At 36.3% G+C, this 22,586-nt stretch overlaps 1 protein-coding gene across 2 annotated transcripts in view; it reads left to right on the top strand.

The window, feature by feature from the left end:
• Window positions 1-4,788: 4,788 nt before the first annotated feature.
• mmd (monocyte to macrophage differentiation-associated) overlaps window positions 4,789-22,586 on the top strand; it is a 54,429-nt gene continuing 36,631 nt past the window's right edge. Inside the window, exon 1 of one of the 2 annotated variants that reach the window (XM_079819159.1) lies at window positions 4,789-5,421. In XM_079819159.1, the coding sequence (XP_079675285.1) occupies window positions 5,393-5,421 (29 nt within the window). In that variant the 5' untranslated portion in view covers window positions 4,789-5,392. Of the gene's footprint in view, window positions 5,422-18,936; window positions 19,258-22,586 lie in introns of those variants that run through there. The other variant, XM_079819160.1, reaches the window with a different exon arrangement.

Raw genomic sequence — 22,586 nt, 5'->3', positions numbered from 1 at the left:
GCTCCATTTGTTTTGAGTAAATTATCAGCAAAAGTTTACTTAAAAGTGAACTAATCCTTTAAAAGGGTTAGTTTGTTCAAAAATGGTAGTGGCCGTACGCGAGTCAGAGATGCCGTTTTTTATCCATCAAGTTTGATCAATTTTTAGTATGTTGACACTTTTATGGACCATATCAGAAGCTCAACTCGGTTATGGGGACATTTATAGAGGTTTTATTTGTATGTGTTTTCTAGATTTTCAGTTCAATTATAGATTTAGTGTTATTTTTGTGCATTTTGAAACCTTTACTTTAGGCTCAGTTTTTCCATTTCTGTTTTGTTTTATTTTTATATTTTTCATTTAGGATAACATTGCCTCAGTGGTGTGTGTCTCTCTGTGTCTTACATGAGGTGATTATAGTGAACGCTGCTGAAACAGATGGTTCAATCCCTCCTCACTATCAAGATTAGGATTACACAGGAGCCCTGCGCCGTATTACACACACACACATAATCAGTGTGTCTTAAAGAAATGAAGCACAAAGAACAATAGAGACAAAACCAGTAGATTTCAAACTGTAGTTATGTTTTGCTGGAGGCACCACCAGTCAGTGATAGGAAAACAATTCAATTCATCCATGTATGCATGTACTCTTAAAATGAAGGATCGAGGATGATAGAGATTTCGCAGTGGTGTCATAGAAGAACCGTTTTTGTTTTTTAGTCAATGGTTTCTAAAAGAACCATTATTTAAGAAGAATTTTTTTTTTTTAAATCTAAAGAACATTTTTTGGAATGGAAAAATTCCACGTTAAATTATGGAACTATTGATGCCAATAAAGAAACCTTTATTTTTGCACTCTTACTTGCATACATTCAGTGATATTTAGGGGCTGCTTACACGACACCATTTTCAACTAAAAATGCGAAACTTTTGATGCATTTTGGCCGTTTTATTACACAACACCATGACTAGTGTCCAATCGATGTACACTCAACAGCTGTCCGGATTCACTCACTCGTTTTCATTCACTCCTTCAGGTAAACTGTATTAGTGGACTCACGTAGGGAATAGTGGGTTTAGGGGTTATTTCGGACTATATCTATTGTTTTAGCATTTCCTGACTAACTGGTCAGATGTTTTTACTGAACATTTTGCTTTAATATTTTGTTTAAAGGGTTAGTTCACCCAAAAATGAAAATTCTGTCATTAATTACTTACCCTCATGTCGTTTGACACCCGTCAGACCTCCGTTCATCTTCAGACACAAATGAAGATATTTTAGTGTAAATCTGATGGCTCTGAAAGGCTCCATTGGCACAATGCACTTTACACTCTCAAGACCCTTAATAGACACTAAAGACGTCGTTACAAAGTCCATCTCACTACAGTGGTTCTACAATAACTCTATGAATCGGCGAGGATAGTTTTTGTGCGCAAAAAAACCCTAAATAACGACTTATATAGTGATGACGATTTCAAAACACGGCCTCATGAAGCTTCGAAGCGTTATGAATCAGTGAGTCGATTCATGATTCGGATCGCGTGTCAAACCGCCAAACTGCTGAAATTTGGCGATTCAAACTGCTGAATCGACTCACTGATTCATAACGCTTCGAAGCTTCATGATGCCTTGTTTTGAAATCGTCATCACTATGTAAGTCGTTATTTAGGGTTTTTTAGCGCACAAAAACTATCCTCGCCGATTCATAAAGTTATTGTAGAACCACTGTAGTGAGATGGACTTTGTAACGACGTCTTTAGTACCTTTTAAGGGTCTTGAGAGTGTAAAGTGCATTGTGCCAATGGAGGCCTTTCAGAGCCATCAGATTTACACTAAAATATCTTCATTTCTGTTCAGAAGATGAACGGAGGTCTGACGGGTGTCCAACGACATGAGGGTTAGTAATTAATGACAGAATTTACATTTTTGGGTGAACTAACCTTTAATGCAATGACATTCAAACATTTTAAGTGTGACTTAAAATACCAAGTTTTTTTTCAAGACCAAAATAAATGAATACTTTTATTCAGCAAGGATGCATTAAATGAATAGAAAGTGGCAGTAAAGAAATTTACAAAATATTTCCACAAAAATTGTATTCAGTGTAAACGGTCCTACTTGACCTGCTGCGGCCGGGATTCAAAACGGGGTCTCTGGCATGGGAGACGGGCACTCTAGAAAGGACGCTAAAGACCGCAGTCCCTAGTGTCAGTCGCTAGTGTGCCTCTTGAGGTCAGGGGAGTGAGGTTTACACACACAGCTCTTACTGTCGTATGTCACACTCACCCCCCTAAACCTCACTCACATCCGGGTCACGGCACCAAATGTAACCAGTCCTACTTGACCCACTCCGAGCAGGATTCGAATCATGTGCTGCGTCCCAATTCGCATACTATCCGTACTAAATAGTATTCGAAAAAATAATTAGTATGTCCCAAATCTTAGTATGTTGAAAAAAGTATTCCAAAGATTCCCGGATGGTTTACTATTTCCGGTCAGAATCCGAAGTGCAGATCGATGCGCACTCTAACGGCTGATATTGCCCACAGCCCATTGCGAGATGGACGAGGATTCGATTAGAACTACAAATGCGGATAAAAAGTGTTAAAAAACTACAAACATGATGGTTACGCGAGTCTGACGGTTAAGTGAAGAGGATTAGATAAAGTGGTTTGAGTGAGCAATTATCAGTATTTTACCTGACGAAAAGATATTTATTTAATATTATCCACATTATATTTCTCCATCAGCAGCATTGAGAACTTTTGTAATGATACGTTTGGCCATTAACTTTGCAAACACATGAGAGGAGTTTCTGCATTAAAGACCCACGAAAGGCAGATCAACGAGCGGCTACATTTCTCTCCGATACGGTAGGAAATTAAATTGAAAGTGGGGGATTTGAACTGTGACGATGATTGACAGGGCAGTTTAAACGGTGACGGGACGCACGTAACGGAGTCCGTTAAAGATGACGAAGTAGTATGTCCCAAAGCTTGCATACTCTTCTGCTACGCACTCAAAAGTATGTACTTTTTCTTCACAAAAAGAGTACATACTTTTAGGACGTAGTATAAGTAGGCGAATTGGGACGCAGCCATGGTCTCCGGCGTGGGAGGCATCCATTCTAGCAAGGAGGCTAAAGACCGCAGCCATTAGTGTCAGTCGCTAGCGTGCCCCTTGAGGTCCGGGGAATGAGGTTTACACACACAGCTCTTACTGGCCTATGTCCTGGTCCTACTTGAATCGCTTCGAGTGGGATTCAAACCGGGGTCTCCAGCCTGGGAGGCGCTCTAACAAGGAGGCTAAAGACCGCAGCTGTTAGCGTCAGTCGCTAGCGTGCCTTTTGAGGCCTGGGGAGTAAGGTTTACACGCACAACTCTTACTGGCTTATCCATCAAACGCCCCCCTAAACCACACTTCCATCCGGGTTACGGCACCAAATGTAACCGGTCCTACTTGACCCGCTTCGAATGGGCGGGAGGCGAGCACTCTAACAAGGAGGCTGAAGACCGCAGCCATTAGCGTCAGTTGCTAGCGTGCCTACCGGTCCTACTTGACCCGCTTTGAGTGGGATTCAAACCAGGGTCTTCGACGTGGAAGGCGGGCGCTCTAACAAGGACGCTAAAGACCACAGCCGTTAGCGTCAGTCGCTAGCATATGTCTCTTGAGGCCAGGGGAGTGAGGTTTACACGCACAGCTCTTACGGCCCTATGTCCGTCACACTCGCCCCCTTAAACCACACTTCCGTCCGGGTCACGGCACCAAATGTAACTGGTCCTACTTGAGCCGCTTCGAGTGGGCGGGAGGCGAGCGCCCTAACAAGGAGGCTAAAGACCACAGCCGTTAGCGTCAGTCGCTAGCATGCCTCTTGAGGCCAGGGGAGTGAGGTTTACACGCACAGCTCTTACGGCCCTATGTCCGTCACACTCGCCCCCCTAACCCACACTCACATCCGGGTCACGGCACCAAATGTAACCGGTCCTACTTGACCCGCTTCGAGTGCGATTCAAACCGTGGTCTCCAGCCTGGGAGGAGGGCGCTCTAACAAGGAGGCTAAAAAAAACGCAACCGTTAGCGTCAGTTGCTAGCGTACCTCTTGAGGCCTGGGGAGTGAGGTTTATATGCACAGCTCTTACTGGCCTATCCGTCACACTCGCCCCCCTAAACCACACTTCCATCCGGGTCACGGCACCACATTTAACCAGTGGCTCGCGATGCCATGATGCTTTTCATTAGGTAAATTAACAATATTTTCAACACTGATAACAGTAAGAAATGCACCAAATCATCATATTAAAATGATTTGTAATGATTGAGATTGGAGTAATAATGCTGAACATTCAACAGTAGTAGTCAAGTAGTAATAATAGTGCACAATATTACCGTGCACTATTTACTGTCTTGGTGAGCAGAAGAGACTCAAAAGCATTAAAACATCTTACTGACCTCAAATTGTCGGATTATTTTTGGCGCTCCTGTCTCCTGATTTCTTCCTCCAGTCTTGTTAAGTAAAGACGCTACAGGTAAGACGTCTGCTGTGGATTAAAGTATTAGAAACAGACAGTGTTTTTATTATTTAACACCATCCGTTTTATCTCTCTTTGTCTGTTAAACGCTGGATGTTCTTTTGCACAATTTTTATTTTGCCCTTGGGATCTCATCTGCAAATGCTTTGGCGGTACAAATGTGTTTGGGATGCCAACGAAACGCATTAAAACCGAGCGATCGAAAGACAGAGACTAAGCTGCAAATGCTCTGGCGATACAGATGTACAATTATTAGTCATGCCAATAAAGCACATTAGACTGAAACTGAGAGACAGACAGTGTGTGTGTGTGTGTGTGTGTGAGACGGGCAGAATGAGAGAGGGATTTGTGTGAACTAATCCCTCACAGGTCTGTATGTTCGGTGATTGCACTCACAGTCCGTCTCAGTCCTTCAGGTTCCCACCATCTCCGCCGCCACCATGAGCTTCATCGCAGACGATGTTGAGATAGACCCGGTCACCCTCAACCTCATCATTCTGATCGCCAGCTATGTCATCCTCCTCCTCGTCTTCCTCATCTCCTGCATCCTCTACGACTGCCAGGGCAAAGACCCCACCAAGGAGTACGCGCCCGACCCCATGCCCAATGTCAACGCCGCTCCCATCCGGCTGGTGGTCATGCAGAGTTCGTCCGCCAATGCCAGGTGGGACCAGAACAAGATGGTGACCACCTACGAACCGCCGGCCGCAGAGAAAAAGAGTACTTTGGTCTGACAGGCTGGAAGGAGACGGACTGATAACAACTCAACACCGCACATTATCTTTTATTATCTACTGTACATAACTATGCAAGTACTGTATCTCTCGTTTGATATTTTGTGTAAAAACGTCTTTCATAACTTCTGTGCGAGATCTGAATCATGTCCGGATTGGATTATCTAAAGAAACGGTGAGTAAAAACAAACACAAATGGCACTTTAATGGCTCATATCGGTTCTCCTGGACAGAATTGAAATGGTGATTTTTGTGGGGGAAAAAAAAGATCTCTAGACAATCTAAATGGGTTCCGCAAAGAACCTTTCAGTCAAGAGTTCTTAAAAGAACCTCTTTTATTAGTGTGAAGAACACTTTAAAATTCTAAAGAATCTGTTTAAACAATGAAACTTTTGTGCAATTGAAAGATTCTATGGATGTCAAAGGTTCTTTATGGAACCAATAAAGAACCTTTATTTTTAAGAGTGTTTCAGAACATGTCTCAGACTATGCTCAGATTTACAAAACAGTCTGCAAGTCTCAAGCGATTCTTCCAAGATTGAATGATTTGAACATTAAATGTATACACTGTAAAATCTGTGAATCTTGTCGGAACTTCCTTGTAAAAATATGGTAGCAACATTTTAGGTTTTACCGTAAAATACACTGTGGGCTATATTTCATTTACTGATATAATGTTAATAACACATCATATTACTCTGTTTTGTACCGGTTTAAATTATTTAAGGCACTGTAATTATGCAGGGAGTTAAAATAAAACTCATGATGAATTAATAAATAGCTTTTCCACAAGCGGCAATATTAAAATACAGATTATAGAAGGTGCACACAGTGAAATACAAAACACCATCATGGTAAACTGACACTGAAATAATGCAGTAAACATTCATTAAACAACACAAGATGTGACACAAAACCCGAATGTATGTAATTTACAACAAAACTAACAGGAAACGTGTTTTTTTTTTTTTTTTTAGAAAATCAAACGTCAAGTCACACAGGTAATTGTAGGAATATCAGATGAGGGTTTTTTTTACTGTAAATTATAAGATGACGATTTGTTTTTACTCATGAAGTTTGAACATTTAACAGTATTTTACTCTAAAATTGCTTGAACTGTCCTGTTATACTAATGTACCATTTTTGGAGAACATCATAACATTTTGCAGAGGAGATATATATCAGTTTGAAATTGTTAAATTTTACACTTTTACTGTATATTTACAGGATTATTCTGACAACCACAGCTTTTTTTACAGTGTAAAATTAAGGTAAAAAAACGGCAGCTGTGGTTTCCAGAACTTTACCGTAAAAAATACGATGGCAACATTTTAGGTTTTACCGTGCTGAACTTAAATTTACGATAAAAAAACACTGTAGGCTATATTCCATTAACTGTTTTATTGTTAATAACACATCCTCGTGCTCTGTTTTGTACCTGTTTAAATTATTAAAGGCACTGTAATTATGCATGGAGTTAAAAGAAAACAAAATACAGATCATAGAAGGTGCACACAGTGATATACTAAACACCATCATGGTAACACACATGACACTGAAATAATGCAGTAAACATTCATTAAACAACACAAGATGTGACACAAAACCCAAATGTATGCAATTGACAACAAAACTAACAGGAAACGTGATGTAAAAAAAAAAAAAAAGAAAATCAAACATAAAGTCACACAGGTATTTGTAGGAATAGCAGATTTTTTTTTACAGTAAATTACATGATGACGGTTTGTTTTTACTTATGAAGTCTGAACATTTAACAGTATTTTACTGTAAAATTGCTTCAACTGTCCTGTTAGATCTATTGCAGTTTTTTTATTACTGTAATTTTAACTGTAAAAATCTTACGTTAGAAAAATAGGTCTAATCTTACATTTCATGTAATTTTACAGTAAAATACTATTAAATGTACCATTTTTGGAAGTAAAAATTAACAAATTATCTTACATAAGAACATCAGAATAAGACACTTATAATTTAATGTGAAAAGCCGTAAGAATTTCCTTGTGACAAGTTTTTTATTTTAATAATGAAGTTTCTTATTAGTTTTTTGTTATCAGTTACATCATACATTAATGTTTAGCATAATTTTAGTGTTGTGTGTTATGGTGGTTTTATGGAGTTGTTTTTTTCCAGAGAACACACACACACACACAGACACACACACACACACACACACACACACACACACACACACACACACACACACATATATATATATATATATATATATATATATATATATATATATATATATATATATATATATATATATATATATTTATTTTATTTTTACTGTATATTTACAGGATTATTCTGACAACCACAGCTTTTTTTACAGTGTGTAACTGTACTGTAAACCCTAACGCTCAAAACAATTATTTGGTTTGAGTAGATAAACTCAAATTAAACAAATTAGTTCAATCAGATTAACTTTTGGAGTATTTAGAACTTTATTTTTCTTCTGAGTTCACAAAACTGACACATTTTAAGTAATCTTAAAGTTGCTTCATTGTTTTGAGTTTTATCAACTTGTTTCTTTTAATTTGGACAAACTTAAATTTTGAATTTCTATTTCCCAGCATGCTTTGCCATGACACTCGAGAGTAAATTCTAAAATTAAGATAAGTATAGTACTTTACCGTAAAAATACGGTAGCAACATTTTAGGCTTTACAGATTTAAGTTAAATTTAGAGTTAATAACCATATTTCATTAACTGAAACAATGTTAAATTACCAACCTATTGAAATACTGAAATCTGTTATGTACCTTTGATATATACTGACAACCACCAATCACAGTCGAGATGAGAGTCACATGATCAATCAAAGCTTTAAGTAGGACAATACTAATATACAGAAGGTGCTCAGTGTGATCCACACAAACACTAAACACCAAGAAGAAACCGTTATTTCAACGAAAATACATCAAATGTAAAGTGTCACGCAGGGAATTCTGGGAATGTCAGTTTACTGTTTTTCACTGTAAATTACACAATGACTTTTTCACTTCCAAAAACTGTAAATTTAAAGGTATTTTACTGTAAACTTTCAGTTAACTGTTTTTAACCGTAGCATTTTTACAGCCTTTTACCGTTAAAATCGCTAAATTTAGACGAGTTTCTGTGAAGAGTGGAGCATGAGTTTGGTTTGAGAACAGATATATTGTAAATGTATTATATTGCTGTCCTCATTTAGCAATTGCTAAGCTATTCTGATGCTATCAAAGCATTGTGTTACCAATTAGCAAGTTAGCATATATTTAAGTAGCTAGTCAAAGCAAGCCGAGTTTCCCAGTAAAAATATTTAAATTGAGATTACATGATCATTTAAAAGTTAAATCTATCAATTAGCCTACCAAGTTAAGAATCTCCCCATTCTTAAATATTTTGAGTTTTGCCAACTTATTCGGGTTTTTACAGTGTATTGACTGTTTTTGGAGAAACATGCAGAGCTAATACTTAAATGTGACATAACGGGCAGCGTCATTAAATCTCCGGGGCTACTTCTGAGTCTTTTTCTGAACCCTGATTGATCCGCGAATCAGTCAAATGGAGGTCAGGAGCTCTTGGGAAGTTGATTAAACCATTGTCCACAACAACACACCGCATCTATTCTGAGTTGACGGGTTACACACATTGATCTAATTGGCTTGTGAATTATATATTACCCATAAGCTGAGGTTGTTTAGAGGACAAACTGTGACTTTACATAAAACACATCAATGTTTGTTTTTGTTGAACCGCTTGCATAGAGCTGTTTTGTCACAGAGGTCTTGACCCTATTAGCCGCTGAGCTCTACGTCATGCTACTTCTTACTTAGGCTATTTTTACACTTCAGTTTCTCCGAGCGATAACAGTGTATTTTAGTGTAAACTTTGGCTACCAATAGTAGACCATAGACAAACAGAGCCCTGTTGACTACAATTGTTTTGTTCACTTTTGTACATTTTTATTACTGTATTAAAGCAGGGGCGCCGCTAAGGGTTGGAAAGTTAGGACAATTCTAACGGCCCACACACTTTTGGGGCCCCAAGAGATTGGTTTTATTAGTAGTAACAGTAGTAATGTAATAGAAATGATAAATGTATAATCTACCAAAGAGTTACAAATATAACAAAATTATGTCTTATTTTTGCATTTCCGGCAAAAGAGCAAAATAATCTTAATTCAAACAGAAAACAAGATTATTTTGCATATCCCATTGACAGAATGTTTTGCTTATTTTAAGCAAAAACTCCCTTAATTTTGAGTTATTTTCCCCCAAAACAAGACAAAAACTTTTGCTTGTCTAGTAAATGCTTCTTAATGTAAGATTTTTTAGATATTTGGACTGAAAACAAGACAAAAATACTCAGTAAGAAAAGCATTCCGTGTGTACTGTAGGCTATACTATAATTGTAGCCATTAAGAAAAAGTATTTAGTTTTATATTTATGTTTACATATTATAATGTTTTTTTTTATGTCTATGTTGTCAATCTGTCAATCTATGTTGATTATGAAAAGTGAACAGCATGAGTTAGAAAGGACACATCATAAGAAGCGCAATGCCAGGAGACATGGAGTTGATCAGTTGACTTCATTAAGCTTTGTTTTGAATAAATTGTATCTTAATTTTAATCAATGCCAATTGGGGCATTCTGGGTTGAGCGAGCAGAGCTTAATTTGTCAGTATTATCAAATTGCAGACAAAAATTTTGGATAGCTATGGTGCAGTAGGGGGCCCAACTTCATATTCTTTCATAGGGCCCAAAATTGCTAGCGGCGCCCCTGACTTAAAGCATCATAAAGATGATTGACAGCTCACTTCAGTGATGTGATAATTTCACACTATCATATCAGTGGAAGTTTATCGTTGTCGGGCCATCGTTGACACACGGCGTCTGTTTCAAAGGTTGAGTGACTCGTAGCACAGAGTAAATATTTAACGTAAAGATAACAGAAGATAGCACATGCATACTCAAAAGTAGACGCTTATACTTTTGGTTTCAGTTACATCTACTCGTCAAACCGTCTTTAATTGAGAAAAACATTTTTAGCATTAGCTTTTTGCTTTGTGTTGGTGTTTAATGCTAGAGAAAAACAGAACTGACATCTTCAAAAGGATAAAAGCATGTGGGATTGATTTCCATAACAGAATTGGTGCCAGGGGAGCAGGTTTGAGCCCTGAGAGATGACCTGCCAGGAGACAGACAGAGAGGATTCTGGGAGCTCAGCGCGGTGTCTGGGGCAGTGTGTTTGCACTGGGTCCGTCTCTCGGGGATATTATTTCAGCTTTCTCCTCTCAGGTGGCCCCTTTTGTTATGTCACCACGGTTCCTACTCTTACAGTCTATGAAAGAGTAATGAGAGGCCTTTTCCTTAAGGGAACACACTCTGCACAAGAACAATCTGGGAGAAATTCAATTTAGAGTCCCTACGGACCTTTAGGAGACAGGGTGAAAAATATTGCTCGTTTGGTGACCTTGATCTATTTATCTAGACTAGATATTTCTTTTATATAGAGATAGAGAGAGAGAGAGGGCACATATAGGGTGTTTCCTTAAAGGAGGCAAGGGAGGCAGTGCCTCCTCAAAAAAATTGAATGAGAAAATAGTCCATATTACAAAAATAAAACAACGCAAATGTGACATTAAAAAGTGTATAAGTCACTTGTTTTCTAAAGTAACTCAAAGGTACAAAGGTTTTGTACCTAAAAAAAAGGTACAAAAGCGGTCTCTGGGGCGGTCCCTTTTCAAAAGGTACACTTTTGTACCTAAAAGATGTATGTATTGGTACCTAAAGTGTACATATTAGTACCTAAAGTGTACATATTAGTACCTAAAGTGTACATATTAGTACCTAAAGTGTACATATTAGTATCTAAAGTGTACATATTAGTACCTAAAGTGTACATATTAGTACCTAAAGTGTAAATACTAAAGTGTACATATTAGTACCTAAAGTGTACATATTAGTATCTAAAGTGTACATATTAGTGCCTTAAATGTACATATTAGTACCTTAAATGTACATATTAGTACCTAAAGTGTACATACTAAAGTGTACATATTAGTACCTAAAGTGTACATATTAGTACCTAAAGTGTACATACTAAAGTGTACATATTAGTACCTAAAGTGTACATATTAGTACCTAAAGTGTACATATTAGTACCTAAAGTGTACATACTAAAGTGTACATATTAGTACCTAAAGTGTACATATTAGTACCTAAAGTGTACATATTAGTACCTAAAGTGTAAATACTAAAGTGTACATATTAGTACCTAAAGTGTACATATTAGTACCTAAAGTGTACATATTAGTACCTAAAGTGTACATATTAGTACCTAAAGTGTAAATACTAAAGTGTACATATTAGTACCTAAAGTGTACATATTAGTATCTAAAGTGTACATATTAGTGCCTTAAATGTACATATTAGTACCTTAAATGTACATATTAGTACCTAAAGTGTACATACTAAAGTGTACATATTAGTACCTAAAGTGTACATATTAGTATCTAAAGTGTACATATTAGTGCCTTAAATGTACATATTAGTACCTTAAATGTACATATTAGTACCTAAAGTGTACATACTAAAGTGTACATATTAGTACCTAAAGTGTACATATTAGTACCTAAAGTGTACATACTAAAGTGTACATATTAGTACCTAAAGTGTACATATTAGTACCTAAAGTGTACATATTAGTACCTAAAGTGTACATACTAAAGTGTACATATTAGTACCTAAAGTGTACATATTAGTACCTAAAGTGTACATACTAAAGTGTACATATTAGTACCTAAAGTGTACATACTAAAGTGTACATATTAGTACCTAAAGTGTACATACTAAAGTGTACATATTAGTACCTAAAGTGTACATATTAGTACCTAAAGTGTACATACTAAAGTGTACATATTAGTACCTAAAGTGTACATATTAGTACCTAAAGTGTACATATTAGTACCTAAAGTGTACATACTAAAGTGTACATATTAGTACCTAAAGTGTACATATTAGTATCTAAAGTGTACATATTAGTGCCTTAAATGTACATATTAGTACCTTAAATGTACATATTAGTACCTAAAGTGTACATACTAAAGTGTACATATTAGTACCTAAAGTGTACATATTAGTATCTAAAGTGTACATATTAGTGCCTTAAATGTACATATTAGTACCTTAAATGTACATATTAGTACCTAAAGTGTACATACTAAAGTGTACATATTAGTACCTAAAGTGTACATATTAGTACCTAAAGTGTACATACTAAAGTGTACATATTAGTACCTAAAGTGTACATATTAGTACCTAAAGTGTACATACTAAAGTGTACATATTAGTACCTAAAGTGTACATATTAGTACCTAAAGTGTACATATTAGTACCTAAAGTGTACATACTAAAGTGTACATATTAGTACCTAAAGTGTACATATTAGTACCTAAAGTGTACATATTAGTACCTAAAGTGTACATATTAGTACCTTAAATGTACATATTAGTACCTAAAGTGTACATATTAGTATCTAAAGTGTACATATTAGTACCTTAAATGTACATATTAGTACCTTAAATGTACATATTAGTACCTAAAGTGTACATATTAGTATCTAAAGTGTACATATTAGTACCTAAAGTGTACATATTAGTACCTTAAATGTACATATTAGTACCTAAAGTGTACATATTAGTACCTTAAATGTACATATTAGTACCTAAAGTGTACATATTAGTATCTAAAGTGTACATATTAGTATCTAAAGTGTACATATTAGTACCTTAAATGTACATATTAGTACCTTAAATGTACATATTAGTACCTTAAATGTACATATTAGTATCTAAAGTGTACATATTAGTACCTTAAATGTACATATTAGTAGCTAAAGTGTACATATTAGTACCTTAAATGTACATATTAGTACCTAAAGTGTACATATTAGTACCTTAAATGTACATATTAGTAGCTAAAGTGTACATATTAGTACCTTAAATGTACATATTAGTAGCTAAAGTGTACATATTAGTACCTTAAATGTACATATTAGTACCTAAAGTGTACATATTAGTACCTTAAATGTACATATTAGTACCTAAAGTGTACATATTAGTACCTAAAGTGTACATATTAGTAGCTAAAGTGTACATATTAGTAGCTAAAGTGTACATATTAGTACCTTAAATGTACATATTAGTACCTAAAGTGTACATATTAGTACCTTAAATGTACATATTAGTACCTAAAGTGTACATATTAGTACCTTAAATGTACAAATTAGTACCTAAAGTGTACATATTAGTACCTTAAGTGTACATATTAGTACCTAAAGTGTACATATTAGTACCTAAAGTGTACATATTAGTACCTAAAAGGAACAAAAGTGTACCTTTTGAAAAGGTACCGCCCCAGTGACAGCTTTTGTACCTGTATGGTGGGACGCCGCGCCTCTCTCTCTCTCCCTGAACCCATTGACTTTTAACAGACTCCCTAAAGCATTCGGTGGGTTTGATGGAGGATAATTAAGAATTAATGGAGGAAAGTCACATGAGGATATGATTGGCTTCACTCTCAGAAAAAAGGTACAAAAGCTGTCACTGGGACGGTACCCTTTAAAAAGGTTCTAATATGTACCATTTAGGTACTAATATGCACTAGCCTGACGTCGTCATACTCAGATTCAAGTCAGAATATGAGCCTGATCTGCTCCATTGGGCTGTGATTATGGGGTGTTTCTCAACCCAACCAGGAAAGAAAATGCCTCTGCGTCAGTGTTAATTTCGTTGACGAATAATTTGTGTCATAATTTTCGTCAACAACCTTTTTTCACTGACGAAAACGAGACGATAACTAAATAAAAACTAGTGTTGGATAACAAAAACTATGACGAAAACTTACTGTCATTATCGATTAGGGAAGAGATCCAGTCAGAACTGATGTCGTGTGTAACAGATGCACACATTTGATTAGAGCTGACTTAACCGCTGGAAAACAGTAGGTTTATTCTTCTAAAATCTAATGAGTTTAGTTCAATTGTAATACATTAAGCATTTAAGCGTTACATAACCGACTGTCACTTGACCCGATCATTTTGACATAATTTTGTTTTTGACATTAAAAATACACGAAAGAGCTCAATTCACTTTGTTTGTTTTTTTAAAAACATCTATATAGTTTTTATAACTTTGTATTTCTGTTTTAGTTAGTAGGCCATATCAGGTTAAGCTAAAGCTTCAAATAAGTGTGTTTATTTATTTTTTTAATTTCAGTTAATATTTATTTAATTTCAAGTAATGAATATTTTTAATGGTTTTAGTGAACTATTTTAACCCTGATACTTTATTGAATATGTGTCAAATACTGGTCTTTCCTCCTGACTATGAATTAAATGGGAATTAAATGAAATGAAGTTTATTGTGTAAGCAAAATACGAATATAAACAGACACTTAGAAAAAGCGAGACATTCTACTTCCTCTTCTTCTTTTGTTTAATGGTGATTTAAATAACCTACTTAGTGCATATCGCCACCTATTTGTTTTTTGTTTTTAATCTTTTCACTAAAAAAATAAGGATTATATTGTTTGTTTGATGCTAATTAATTGAATGCAGATCCATGTGTGAGATGACAATAAAATAAATAATAAATATATTTGAATTGAATTAACAATTAAACATGACCTTGTTATAATAGTGCTTTAGAATTAATATATAATATTGTATATTATATAACTGTAACTATATAACAAATTTGGTTATATTAATATAACTATATTAATTATATAACACACATCTGAACACTCTTAACCCCTTAACTGTAACCTTTTTTTGATTGCCTTTTTTCATATCATATATTTTAGTTATCATCATAAATTAGGTCTCATTCGAAAGCTTATGAACTCAAAATTCACCCTGTGAAAACCGTTTTGAAATCGGACATTGTGTTACCATGGAAACAGTACTCTAAATTATTCAAGCGGGCTCCTCCCCCTAGTGGGCGGTGTCATGTTTCATATTACAACATTTATTTTAACTACTTTATAATCAAAATCTTTTCTAATCTTGACAAAACACATATCGTCGGAAAGGTCGGAGTCTCAAGGTTCCATATTTGATGACTGTTTTGTGATGGAAGTGATATTTGGACAGAAATTTACAGGAAACTGCATTAAAAAAAGCAATGGCATGTGGATGACACCCGGTGGCTGTTTTTGGTATATCGCCTAAACAAAATCTCATGGGAACTTTAATTTTTGTGATATCAACTTCAAATTTGGAACACAACTTGGATAGACATATGGCTTTGATTTTATAGTAATTTTAGAGTAATGCATTTTTTGTAAAATACATATTTTATATAAAATAAAACATATTTAGTACAGTATGTTTAATTTACACTAAATTTAAACTTCCATAACTTATTTATACTTAATTTTTTAAGAGCTTCCACTTCAGCAGTAATCTGCCGAGTGTTGTCTTTAAAACGAGACCAACCTTAGGTCTAAATTCCAAAGCATTCTTGAATTACAGCCATTTAAGTTTCGAGTGCATTTTCGTGTCCATTCTCAAAGAGGGGTTGTGACAGAACTAACCCTGGATCATGGAGCAAACTCTGGAGCAAAAGTTGAGGTTATCCGCTTACTTCCTCTTAAACATACCCAGATATGTCACATAACCTGCTTTCTGGAATACCCCCCTCCCAGGAACACGTCCTCCTTGGCTAAATCACATTGTGTGTATACAACCGTGCACTTTTTGTAAGGATCTAGACGACCTTAAATCCTTCTGGACCAACGTCAGGACAAGCCAAGCCACCAAAAGATCCATTAGGCATTGCAGGTCACTTGTCTAGAGCGATTGTGAAAGGATAAACAAATACATACGGTGCCAAACACTAATTAAATCAGCTTGAATGTTGGTCTGTAGTCAAGCTGAATGGCTGAGGCGTCATAAGCTGACCTTAATGTCGATTTGCATGTTGATTGATAGACTGTCAGAAAGACAAATAGAGTTTAGTCTGTTTACGCCACATCACGGTGTACAGCATACATTGACGTTAACTGATAGGCCGGGAATAGAAGATTTGATTGTGCAGATATACGTCAAGAAAGATTATAAGGAGGAAGAGAAGGATCAGCCTTCCTGTTAGTGTCTTAGTGTAAATCCCCCGGTTTATTTAGCCCTCTCAACTTCCTCTACCGGCTGAACTGGGCTGTTTCTATAGCATTAAGAGCCGGGCAGCATTGGTTTTGACTACCACGCAAAGGGTTCAAAATGATTGAAATTTCCCTGAACGCGCATGACTATAAGGGCCTCTGTCTTCTCACATGATCCTATACAAGAGTGATTACTGATAGGCTGTCTGCAAAAAAACAACAACAACAAAAAAACGTTTAAAGAAGAAAAAAACCATCCACTGACTTTCAAAGCTGCTACAGAAACGACTTTTGACTTTGAGGACCTTGGAGTAAAAAGTACGATATTTGTCTTTCAAATGTAGTGAAGTTGAAGTCAAAGTTTCCCGAAATAATTATACTCAAGTAAAGTACAGATACAAGTAAAGTGTACTTAAGTACACACTGTAAAAAAAATCCCCATTAAATTTACGGTAAAAAAAAACGGCAGTTGTAGTTGCCAGAACTTTACTGTAAAAAATACGGCAGTAACGTTTTAGGTTTTACGGGACAGCACCATATAATTTAAAGGTTTATAATGTAATAATTATGGTTAAAAAAACTTTCAATTATATGGTTTTGAACTGTACAATAAAAGGTTTATATTGTAATAATTACATGTACACTATACAAAATTTACGGTAAAAACCGTATTTAATTAACTGAAATAATGTTAAATTATCGACCTATTGAAATACTAATATCTGTTATGTACCTTCGATACTGACAAGCACCAATCACAGTGGAGATGAGAGTCACATGATGAATCAAAGCTCATCACAAGCAGTTTTTAAGAGGACAATACTATATAGAGTCTTTCACACAAACACTAAACACCATCATGGTAACACACGTGACATTTTAAAAATGCAATAAACATTAATTTAACAACATTAGATGTAACATAAAACCATAACGTACACAATTAATTAGAACAAACTAAGACAAAACAGTTATTTCAACAAAAATGCATCAAATGCGAAGTGTCACGCAGGGAATTCTGGGAATGGCAATTTACGTTTTTTTCACTGTAAATTACACAATGACTGGTTCTTTTTCACTTCCAAAAACTGTAAATTTAATGGTATTTTACTGTAAATTAAATGGAAGGTTAGTCACCGTATATAGTACGGAAACTTTCTGTTAACCAATTAACTGTTTTTCACCGTAGCATTTTTACAGTCTTTTACCGTTAAAATCACAATGATTTTTTTACAGTGCAGTAGGCTACTCAAGTAAATGTACTTCGTTACTGTCCAGAGCCGTGCGTAAATGTTCAGTGACATCTAATGCTGGCATTTCGCATTGATATTGTGCAAGTTTGCCTTTGCCGCCATTAGTTGCAATTATGCGTGCTTGCGTGTGTGTTCAGTGTGCAAAACCACAAATATGATTCATCCCGAGGGGAAAACAGGAGCACAAGTGCACATTTCACAACTTTTCTCTTAAAAATAAAGATTACAAAAGGGGGTTTTCACACTTGATGCCATAGAAGAGCTATTTTTGGTTCCCAGTTCTTAAAATAACCTCTTTTTCCTTTCTTAGAAGCACATTTGAATAATCTAAAGAACCATTTTCCACTATAAAGAACCTTTAGAGGAATGGAAACTTCATGAAACGACCAATCCCACATGAAAAAATACTATAGTATATTATAGTAAAATTACTATAGTAAATACTGTGTTTGTTTTTGAACCGTACTATAGTAAATATACCACAGTAAGTTAACAAAGTGTAGTAAATACTATAATATACTGCAATTTACTGTAGTATCTTTACTATATGGTTCAAAAACACTATAGTATTTATACTAGAGTAATTTTACTAGCTATAATATACTAGTTTTTTCATGTGGGATGCAATAAAGAACCTTTTATTAATGAAATATCATGCTAGAGATCAGAGGCTTGTGCTTTTAAAAAAGGAAGTTGCATTACCGTGGTATCACATGGTAATACCACATACTTTTGAACTGAAGCATTTCCATATACCATGGTATTTACATGTTAAAGTAGGCCTATTGCCTACTAAAATGGTAATTTTAACACTCAATGATTACCACGTGCAGAAGCCTGCCATGATATTTACATATAGTACTCTAAAAAAACTTTTTTATGGCATAAGTATAATTCTGTACAAAAAAATGATAATATAAGAACATGAGGGGATACAGAAAAGAAGAAGAAAAAATGGTATTGTCACAGAAATATAAGGAAATAAACGCTGTTTTGCAGCTCACCGTTTGAATTACAGTCAACCCCTAATAATTATCGTTTTGAATTACAACTGAATGACAAAAGAATGTGTGTTCAATGTGACTTTTGAATACAGGGCATGATTCAAACAGGTATGGCAAGCAACTCTCGCCACCATACGTCCCGCCCTCCTTTGTCACGTCAAACAAAGTGATATCATTCGCGCCGATGATTGGTCGAACGCATCAACGCCTCACGCCTAACGCGCTCCCATTGGCTAAAATCCCCGTCAATCATGTCTGCCGAAGAAAAAAAAATGCTTAAAATGTACAACTCCGTCTCCGGCTTTTGATAGTCACAGAAAGAGGGACAAAGGTAGAGAAAGAGAGAGAGAGGGATCCGACACAAGATGGAATGATGTGACGGGTGGATGGTTTAGGGTGTGTTTGAGCCGTTATGGTGGCACGGACGCGTTTGGTTTCGGTCTGGGATTGTTTTTTGTGAATGGGGATTTTGCCGCAGGCCTCGGACATCTGATTCATTTTCATCTTCTGATTCATTTAGCTGATCTCAGATCTGTTTTTTATTTGTGTGTTCGCGAGATGAAGAGGGTGAATAGTTTCCAGAGGTGAGTACAGAGGCTAGCCAGCCGGTTAGCAGTACGCATTGTCTGATCTGTGTGTTCTGGGTGGCTGTTTGTCTATTATTGGTGATTAATTGTGTCTTTTTGTTGACAAATCATATTCTGAATATGTCGTGCATCTATATCCAGATGCCAGACCATGCATCTGTATCGTTGAGATCAGACTGTGCCTCATCCTGACATCCTGATGCAATTATTAATGCATTCAGATCATGCATATAGCAGAGCATGTGCTTTTATTGACTCCATACCATGCATTCCCTAATGCAGAGATCAGATCATGCACATGTCCAGAGTTTTTATTGACTTTCTGTTTGGAGATCAGATCATGCATATGCACTGCCCTGCCTAAAAAGAGTGGTATTTAAATAGGCAAATCTAATGATTTATTGCAGTGTTTCTAGCATGTTATGTTTGGCAACAGTTCTTCCAACCCTAATTGATGGAGTGTGTAGCTTTTCATTTCTTAAAGGATTAGTTCACTTTTAAATAAACTTTTGCTAATAATTTACTCACCCCCATGTCATCCAAGATCAGTGCAGTCGAAAAGAAATGAAGGTTTTGGATGAAAACAGTCCAGGGTTTTTCTCCATAAAATGGACTTCAATGGGACCCAAACGGTTCAAGGTCCAAATGACAGTTTCAGTGCAGCTTCAAAGGGCTTTAAACGACACCAGACGATTAATAAGGGGCTTATCTAGCCAAACCATCAGCTTCTGCGAGAAACCCAGCAGTATTTATGCTATTATTTGACCTCACTTAGCGGAAGTTATGGCTGAGCTCAGAGATGATCACGTTCGTCTGATAAGAGGTAAAATAATAGCATAAATACTGCTGGGTTTCTCGCAGAAACTGATGGTTTGGCTAGATAAGACCCTTTTTTATCGTCTGGTATCGCTTTAAGCCCTTTGAAGCTGCACTGAAACTGTCATTTGGACCTTGACCCGTTTGGGTCCCATTGAAGTCCATTATATGGAGAAAAACCCTGGACTGTTTTCATCCAAAACCTTCTGCAGAAAGAAAGACATGGACATCTTGGATGACATGGGGGTGAGTAAAATATCAGCAAAAGTTTATTTAAAAGTGAACAAATCCTTTAAACAACCATGAAGGAAGACACGTCACGGCCATATTCCAGGATGACAATGTCAAGATTCATCAGCTCAAACTGTGAAAGAATGAAGGATCATTTTCACTCATGAACTGGCACATTACAGACTTTGGGATGTGCTGGAGGAGACTTTACACAGTGCTGGACTCTTGCATTGTCAATACAAGCCCTTGAACAAATATGGACGCAACTCTTGATGGAAATAACATCAGCATTTATTTTCATTAAAGGTGGGGTAAGTGATATTTCAAAAATGCTTTAGAAAAAGTGTCTCGGGGCGAGTGCCAAAACAAACTCAGGGCTCCAGACTCAGGGTTTCTGCGGGGTCTTAAAAAGTCTAGAATTTAAAAATCTAAATTTTAGGCCTTAAAAAGTCTTAAATTCGCTGAAGTATTCAGTTTTAGGTCTTAAATAATTTTCCAACGTCCATGTAACGCTACCTCTAATGCTCATTGAAATCCTGCAGCACTTTAGCACTTTTTTTTGTAGTTCTTTCTTTCGCTAGTCCAAATATAGTTTGCTGTAATACGACTACAAATGAGACCAACATGCAGCTTATATTGCAGCCAATCAGCTTTCGTGTTATTGGAGTCTCTTTCAGAGACACATAAAACGGATTTTATTCTTCAGCTAATAGTCCTCCAGTTTTTTCATGTTTCTGCGATTACTAAATACAACGAAAAATCAACATGCATTTTTTTGAGATCCTGCATTATTCCTAAACCAAAATAAGCAAGATTTATGTATTTTGTTTGTTCTATTGTAATGTGTGACTATTGTGCATCTAACATAATACATAGTGTGGTAAATGTGGTACCCTAATTATGAAAAAAGTGCAAATGCAAATTTCTGGAAATGACCACAAATTCTTTCATTTTGATCTCAAATCACAACCAAAAAAATTTTGCGAAATCCTGGTGAGATTGAGCTATGAGGAAGTGCAAGTTAATCGATACAAGTTTATTGCTTTGTTCAATTTGAATAAATTAATTTACTTTGCAAGTAATTTTGTGACTGCATTTCCTTTTTATAGGTCTTAAATTTCATTCATAATGGTCTTAAAAAGATCTCAAAAAGTCTTAAATTTGACTTGGTGAAACCTGCAGATACCCTGAGACTGCGACTAAATTGTCGCATTGTGCGACCTTTTTTCCTGCTGGTGCAACTGATAAGAGCTGCCATTTCTGTTACATATGAGAAACATCGCATGGCAGACGAAACTAAAGCGTAACGGAACCGCGTTACTTGTTTGAGCTGTGCTGTGCGGACTGTTTATCAGCTCGGAGCAATAACAGACATCACAGCGCGAGCTCATACAAACATCTCGATCACGCGACACCGTTACTAAACAGCGCTGGGAGATCCAGTGAGAACGCATTTAAATGCACCTCAGGATTAATAACATCACTACTGCGAGACCTAGTGGGAAGCGTTTGGTGCAGAATTCTCTGTTATAAACCACAGATATCAGAACAAACAGAGCTGACGTGGAGACCAGGAGTTTTGAAACATTCAGGGGTTTCAGTCCACAAATCCTAAACATTCACCATGGATTTAATTAGGGCTGTGCGGTATTGAAGAAAAATGTGATATCCTTGTTAATAGGGCTGTACGATTAATCGAAAAATAACCGAAACCGACATTCAGAACCTCTAACCGACGTATTTTTCCCATGTCGGTTATTTCGGTTTTCACATGACTCCGCCCTGTCAGTCACATCAAGTGCAGTTTGCAGACACACAGAGATGCAGGAGCAGTTATCTGTGTTTATAGATGCCCAGAATCACTATAGTAGCTGCATGTTTTACACAGTTTATACAGGTCAGTTAATTGCTGTTCTTATAGCCTACGCGCTGACACACACACACACACAGACGGCGCGCGCAAGCCCTGAAGCCAGATCGCTTTCACTTTCGTGCTCATAAAGTTTGTCAAGTACATGCGTTTAAAGGCTTGCCAGTTTCAACATTTATAGCGATTGTGCACTATTCAAAAACAACAATACGGAAAACTTCTCCGTTCAGTGCTCAGCTTCTTTCTGTGGCACAGAGCCGAGCCGTGTCGCGTCTCTGACGACACGCGCGCCCTGAAGGCAGACCTCTTTCACCTGTCCTCACAAAGCTTTGTCATTTGTATGTGGTTTAAGCCCTGCCAGTTTGAACATTAAAGCGAGTTTAGACCATCAGATGTGTATTATGTTGAA

This window comes from Gobio gobio, assembly GCF_949357685.1.
Source record: "Gobio gobio genome assembly, chromosome: 1".
Classification (NCBI taxonomy): domain Eukaryota; kingdom Metazoa; phylum Chordata; class Actinopteri; order Cypriniformes; family Gobionidae; genus Gobio; species Gobio gobio.
Note: the sequence above shows the minus strand (reverse complement) of the source record. Positions and strands in the feature narration are given on the sequence as shown.